Raw genomic sequence first — 6,724 nt, 5'->3', positions numbered from 1 at the left:
GCCCAAGTTCAGGGGGGGTGTCCCCTGTGGGTGCCGGGTCTCAGGGGGTCCCCGTGGAGCGGGCAGGTGGGTGCAGGGGCTGGGGGGGGTCTCTCAGGGCAGGAGGGCAGCGCAGACCCCCCCCCCCCAGGGGGTACCCCGACGAGGAGGGCCCCAAGCACTGGTCCCCCTCTCGCTACGAGCACGTGATGAAACTGCGTCAAGCGGCGCTGGAGTCCGCCCGCGCCAACTGGGCCGACTACCTGCTGGTAAGGGGGTCCCGGCACTCAGGGCGGGGTGGAGGGGGCCACAGCTCCACGGCGACGGTTTCGGGGGCTGACGCCACCGGTTGGGCATCTCTGTGTCATCGGGCAGTTCCTGGATGCCGACAACGTCCTGATCAACCCCGACACCCTGGGGCTGCTGATGGCGGAGAACAAGACGGTGGTGGCTCCCATGTTGGACTCGCGCGCTGCCTACTCCAACTTCTGGTGCGGGATGACGGCACAGGTGAGGGCTGGGTCCTCCGGGTGCTGGGTTCTCCAGGTCCTCTGGGTGCTGGGTCCTCTGGGTGCTGAGTCCCCTGGGTGCCAGGTCCTCTCGGTACTGAGTCCCCTGGGTGCTGGGTTCTCCAGGTCCTCTGGGTGCTGGGTCCTCTGGGTGCCAGGTTCTCCAGGTCCTCTGGGTGTCGGCTCCTCTGGGTGCTGGGTTCTCCAGGTCCTTTGGGTTCCAGGTTCCCTGGGCACTGTGTCCCTTGGGTGCCACGTTCTCTTGGCACTGGGTGCTCCACATCCCCTGGGTGGCACGTCCGTGGGGTGCCGCATCCTTCCATCCTGCCGCTCCCCGGGGCTGAGCCGAGCGCCCAGGCGATTCCTGCCTCCACCAGGGTTACTACAGGCGGACGCCAGCCTACCTGCCGATCCGAAAGCGGGAGCGCCGGGGCTGCTTCGCGGTGCCCATGGTGCACTCCACCTTCCTGGTGGACCTGCGGAAGGAAGCCTCGCGGGCGCTCGCCTTCTACCCACCCCACCCCGACTACACCTGGGCCTTCGACGACATCATTGTCTTTGCTTTCTCCTGCCGGCAGGCGGGTAAGGAGCCGGGGGGGCTGGCGTTGGCCTTGGCTTTGGGTTGGCGTTGGCCTTGGCTTTGGGCTGGCATTGGCTTTGGCTTTGCGCTGGCATTGGTCTTGGCTTTGGGCTGGCATTGGCTTTGGGTTGGTGTTGGCTTTGGGCTGACGCTGGCTTTGGGTGGGTGTTGGCTTTGGCTTTGGGTTGGCTTTGGGTTGGCTTTGGCTTTGGGCTGGCATTGGCTTTGAGTTGGCATTGGCCTTGGCTTTGGGCTGGCATTGACGTTGGCTTTGAGCTGGCATTGGCTTTGGGCTGGTGCTGGCTTTGGCTTTGGGCTGGCTTTAGGCTGGTGTTGGCTTTGGCTTAACTTTGTCTCCGTCCCGGCTTAATTTCAGAAGTCCAGATGTTCGTCTGTAACCGGGAGGTGTACGGGTTCCTGCCGGTGCCGCTGCGGTCGCACAGCACCTTGCGGGACGAGGCGGAGAGCTTCCTGCACGTCCAGCTGGAGATCATGGGTGAGCAGCGAGGGCCAGGCCTCACTCCCAGTGCCTCCGTGCCCGGATCCAGCGGTTTATCCCAACTTGGCTCCGGCCGTGGCGCACCCTGGCTCCTGGGAGGCTCCGGCAGGAGCTGGGCAAGCCGGGTTTCTCCCTCCTTTCCCCCCCGCAGTGAAGCACCCGCCGGCGGAGCCGTCCCCGCATGTCTGGGTCCCCCCCAAGGTCCCCGACAAGATGGGCTTCGATGAGGTGAGCGCCGCCCCCCCAGCTGAGGCTGCCTGCGCTGCCGGGCGGGATTTGGGGGATCCCCCCTGCTTCTCTTCTGTTTTTTGGGGGTCATCGTTCCCCTCCCTTCAGGATTTTGGGGGATTCCCCCCACCTTTCTGGATTTTGGGTGGTTTCCCCCCTCTCTTCTGGCTTTGGGTCCTGTGTCGTTCCCCCCATTGTCTGGATTTTGGGGTGGTTTTTTTTTTTCTCTTCTCTGAATTTGGGATATTTTCCTTCCTTTTCAGGTTTTCATGATTAACCTGCAGCGGCGGGCAGACCGCCGGGAGCGGATGCTGCGGACGCTCTACGAGCAGGAGATCGCCTGCAAGCTGGTGGAGGCGGTGGACGGCAAGTGAGTCCAAAAACGCCGGAGGGTCCGCGAAGGTGGGGAAGCGGTGCCAGGTCGACCCTGGAGCTGCTTTCCTGGCCGGGGCGGGGCGGTTGGGATTTTCCTTCGGGATCGAACTGGTTGGTTTGCAGAGCCATGAACAGCTCCGAGGTGGAAGCGCTGGGCATTCGGATGCTGCCGGGGTACAAGGACCCCTACCACGGGCGGCCGCTCACCAAGGGGGAGCTGGGCTGCTTCCTCAGCCACTACCGCGTCTGGCAGGAGGTGAGGGGCTGCCGGGGGGGGGCTGGAATGGATGCGGTCTGGGGTGGGGGGGCCTGATCCCAACGGGAAGGAAGGGGTTGAGATCCTAATCCTGATGGGAAGGCGGCAGATGAGGCCTTAGTCCTGGCAGGAGCAAAGGGGGACGAGTCCCTGACCCTGATGGTAAGGAGAGGGACAAATCCCTAATCGCGATGGTAACGAAGTGGATAAATCCATAATCCCGATGGGAATGAGTCCCTGATAGCAAGGAAAGGGAGAAATTCCTATTCCTGATGGTAACGAAAGGGATGAGTCCTTAATCCCAACAACAAGGAAAGGGAGAAATCCCTAATCCCACTGGGAAGGAAGGGGACGAGTCCCAAATTGCAATATCAAAGAAGGGCACGAGTCCCTGATCCCAACAGTAAGAAAGGGGACAAATCCGTAATCCTGATGGGAAGGGAGGGGACAAGTCCTGAATCCTGTGGGGAAGGATGGGGACAAGTCCCTAATTCCATCGGGAAGGAAGGGGCCGAGTCCCTAATCCTGATGGCAGTGGAGAAGACAGGTCCTTAGTCCTAATGGTAATGACGGGGATGAGTCCCTAATCCCAGTTTCAAGGAAGGGGATGAGTCCCTAATCCCAGTTTCAAGGAAGGGGATGAGTCCCTAATCCCAAAGTGAAGGACCGGGCCTAATCCTAAAGGGAAGGATGGGGACAAGTCCCTGATCCCAAGGGGACAACAGGCCTGGCCCGCTGTCACATGTCGGGAGAAGGTGTCGGAGGTGGCTGGTGCTGACGCCAGGCACTGCCTTGGCCCCAGAGCCACTCCTGTCCCCCTGGCCTCGTGGGAGAACCGGGAGGATTTCCCTGTTCCGTTAAATCCCAGATTGTGGCGAGGGGGCTGGAGAAGTCAGTGGTGTTCGAGGACGACCTGCGCTTCGAGATCTTCTTCAAGCGACGCCTGATGAACCTGATGCATGACCTGGAGGCGGCCGGGCTGACCTGGGACCTCATGTGAGCCTCGTCGCTAATTACCCCGGACCCAGAACTGACTCGTTGCCATTAACGAAGGCACCGTCTCTCCCGCAGTTACATCGGAAGGAAGCGGATGCAGGTGGAACGTCCGGAGAAATCGGTGCCACGGGTGAGGAACCTGGTGGAAGCGGATTATTCCTACTGGACTTTGGGTTACGTCCTTTCGCTGCAGGGCGCTCGCAAGCTGCTGGCGGCCGAGCCGCTGGGCAAGATGTTGCCCGTCGACGAGTTCCTGCCCGTCATGTTCGACAAACACCCGCTGTGAGTCCGGCGGGGAGCAGGGGGGGTGGGACGGAATTGGGTGCCCAGGTCCAGGGGAGAGCGTCCGTGTGCCGCCAGGGATGGAGGGGTTTCCCTGCAGAGCGCATTTCTTGTCCCTTTGGGGATGTTGGTCTTGTCCCCAGGGATCCATTTCCCCCTCGGAGAGGGCTCTTGTCCCTCGGGAGATGCTTTTCTTGTCCCTTCAGCTGTTTCCCCTTGGAGACTGTTTCATGTCCTGTGGGAGATGGTTTCATGTCCCTTCGGATCCATTTCCCCCTCAGACCCAGTTCCTCGTCCCTTGGGAACCACTTTTTGTGTCCCTCAGGATCCATTCCCCCTTGGGAGCCATTTTCCATGTCCTCTCGGGGCTGTTTCCCTGCGGTGACGGTCCTTTGGGAGCTGTCTTCCTCAGATCTGTTTCCCTCAGAGCATTTTCCTTGTCGCTTCAGCTCTGTTTCCCCTCAGAGACAGTTTTGTGTCCTGTGGGAGATGGTTTCATGTCCCTTCGGATCCATTTCCCCCTCGGAGCCGGTTCCTTGTCCCTTAGGAAACACTTTTCTTGTCCCCTTGGCTCCATTTCCCCTCGGAGACAGTTTCTTGTTCCTTTGGATCCATTTCCCTGGGAGCCAAGTCCTTGTCCCTTTGAAGAGGCTTCCTTTGGAGATACTTTTCTTGTCCCTCGGGATCCATTCCCCCTCGGAGGCCATTTCTTGTCCCTCGGGAGCCATTTTCCATGTCCTCTTGGGGCTGTCTCCCTGCGGTGACAGTTCCTTGTCTCTTTGGAACTGGTTTCTTGTCCCTTGGGAGCCGTTTTCCTCAGATCTGTTTCCCTCGGAGCGTTTTTCTTGTCCCTTCAGCTCCGTTTCCCCTTGGAGACAGCTTCGTGTCCTGTGGGATATGGTTTCACATCCCTTTGGATCCATTTCCCTCTCGGAGCCGGTTCCTTGTCCCTTAGGAAACACTTTTCTTGTCCCCTTGGCTCTGTTTCCCCTTGGAGACAGTTTCTTGTTCCTCGGGATCCATTTTCCCTTGGTCACAGTTCCTTGTCCCTTGGAAGCAGTTTCCCTCGGAGCGATTTTCTTGTCCCTTCAGTCCCCTCAAAGACAAGTTTTGTGTCCTGTGGGAGATGGTTTCACATCCCTTTGGATCCATTTCCCCCCTCGGATCCAGTTCCTCATCCCTTGGGAACCACTTTTCTTGTCTCTCAGGATCCAGTTTCTTGTCCCTTTGCCATCGCTTCCCTCAGCACCATTTTCTCATCGTCCCAAATCCCGCTGGCATCCCGGGACCTCCCCTCCCTGTTCCTCAGGACTGTTTCTCTTTCAAAAAAAATCCCTTTGCATTCTGCCGGGAAAAACCTTTTTCCTGTTTGTTTTTTTCCCCCCCACCCCTGACCTTTCCTCTCTCCTCCCCGCCAGCGTCGACTACACCAAACATTTTACCAAGCGGGATTTGGTGGCGTTTTCGGCGGAGCCGCTGCTGGTGTTTCCCACCCACTACACAGGGGAGGAGGGTTACGTCAGCGACACCGAGACCTCAGTGGTGTGGGACGACGAGGCCACCCTCACCGACTGGGACCGCGCCAAGTCCCAGAAGATGAAGGAGCAGCAGGAGCTGCGGCGGGAGGCCCAGAATTCCGACGTGCTCCAGTCCCCGCTCGACAGCGCAGCGCGGGATGAGCTATGACCTGGTGCGGGGGGTGGGGGGGGGGTGGGGGTATGGATATCGCTTTTAAATTCTATTTTTATTTTTATTTCTCGGTTTGGAGAGTGATGGAAGCGGCCGCCCCCCCCACCCCCCTGCCTTCCCACTACGGGGAGGAACCAGTTATTATCGCCTGTAGCCCCCCCACCCCCGGCTCAGTCACAGTGTTATCCTGTGTGCCCCCCCATAAAGGTCCTGGCAGGGGGGTTGTGGTCCCTTGAGGTCCTGGCAGCTCCCACTGGGCTGTGGGTGAGGGAAACTGAGGCAGGGACCATGCTCTCAGCCCCCCCCACCCCGCCGGGGACAAGATCAGCAGGGATTGTCCCCCTGAGGGAATGGTTCCCCCCCCCACCGGGGAAACAGGCACACAGCCAGGACACTGCGGCCATGTGAGGGGAGTCCTCGTGCGAGCTGGGGGGTTCCCCGTGCGAGGCGGGTGTCCCCTCGTGCGAGGCGGGGGAGGGGAGGTGTGCGTGTGGACGGCGGTACCCGGGGTCAGAGCTCGTCGTGGTCCTCGTGCGAGGGGGGCGTGCGACACGCCGCGGGCGTCACCAGCTCCATCAGGTACTCGCAGCGGCTGGGCTCCGTGGTGGCCGTCACCGCCGTCTCCGTCCCGCAGGACAGCTTCACCTGTGCTGGGGCTCAGTGGGGGGCCAGGGACACCCCCCCACCTTGGGGGCACGGGGAGACCCCCAGGGATGGGGGAACCCAGGGACTGGAACAGCCCCGGAGGCTGGGGACACCCCAGGGGACCCCAAGGGGACAAGGACCCCACCTCAGGGGACCTGGGGCACCCCAAAGGGACAGAGACACCCCCAGGGGATGAGGACACCCCCTCGGGGGCTGGGGGAACCTGGGGCACCCAGGGACAAGGACACGCCGGGAGGTTGGCGACACCTCAGGGGGACATGGGGCACCCCCACAGGGGGATGGGGACACCCAGGGGGACACCCCGGGGGACATGGGGACAGCCTCACCGTGGTGGCCCGGTTGGGGCCCTGCCAGCAGCCCGTCCCGTGCTCATACTTCATGGCGCTGAAGCGATCATGCTCGGGGCCGGCCCAGGCGCCCCATGTCCTGGGGGGGGGGGGGAAGACAGACACGGGGGGACACGTGAAGAGGGGGACAGGGGCCACCGCCAGGGTCCCTGGGGGTCCCTGAGGGTCCCCTTACCCCAGGTTGGTCTCAGCGCCGCCGTGTTTGGGTTTCTGGGAGACACGTTTGAAGGGGCAGAGGCGGTAGATGTACCTGGGGACAGGGGGGGCACGGTGATGGGGTGGGACATGGAGGGGACATGGGGGGGACCCCAACTCCCC

The 6,724-nt window shown here is 61.5% G+C and overlaps 1 protein-coding gene and 1 long non-coding RNA gene across 2 annotated transcripts; one reads left to right on the top strand and one right to left on the bottom strand.

Moving 5' to 3' along the window:
* Positions 1-46: 46 nt before the first annotated feature.
* On the top strand, positions 47-5,390 carry COLGALT1 (collagen beta(1-O)galactosyltransferase 1). Its single transcript, XM_010568826.1, has 10 exons — positions 47-248; positions 355-489; positions 866-1,070; positions 1,445-1,564; positions 1,719-1,795; positions 2,059-2,165; positions 2,294-2,426; positions 3,295-3,422; positions 3,498-3,704; positions 5,123-5,390. Exons 1-10 carry the CDS (start codon positions 189-191, stop codon positions 5,388-5,390), a joined length of 1,440 nt encoding a protein of 479 aa, XP_010567128.1. The 5' UTR covers positions 47-188.
* Positions 5,391-5,570: 180 nt separating this feature from the next.
* On the bottom strand, positions 5,571-6,662 carry LOC104832574. Its single transcript, XR_774432.1, has 3 exons — positions 6,582-6,662; positions 6,386-6,485; positions 5,571-6,038 (listed from the first exon to the last, which is right to left on the bottom strand). It is a non-coding gene; the product is annotated as an uncharacterized LOC104832574 (long non-coding RNA).
* Between the last annotated feature and the right edge of the window lie 62 nt (positions 6,663-6,724).

Source organism: Haliaeetus leucocephalus, unplaced genomic scaffold (genome assembly GCF_000737465.1).
Source record: "Haliaeetus leucocephalus isolate CR32 unplaced genomic scaffold, Haliaeetus_leucocephalus-4.0 Scaffold260, whole genome shotgun sequence".
Lineage (NCBI taxonomy): Eukaryota > Metazoa > Chordata > Aves > Accipitriformes > Accipitridae > Haliaeetus > Haliaeetus leucocephalus.
Note: the sequence above shows the minus strand (reverse complement) of the source record. Positions and strands in the feature narration are given on the sequence as shown.

Coding starts and splice junctions, on each gene's coding strand:
- COLGALT1 (XM_010568826.1), top strand. CDS start 189: ATGAAACTGCGTCAAGCGGCGCTGGAGTCCGCCCGCGCCAACTGGGCC. Junction 1,565..1,718: donor CGTCCAGCTGGAGATCATGG/GTGAGCAGCGAG, acceptor TCCCCCCCGCAG/TGAAGCACCCGCCGGCGGAG. Junction 3,705..5,122: donor ATGTTCGACAAACACCCGCT/GTGAGTCCGGCG, acceptor CCTCCCCGCCAG/CGTCGACTACACCAAACATT.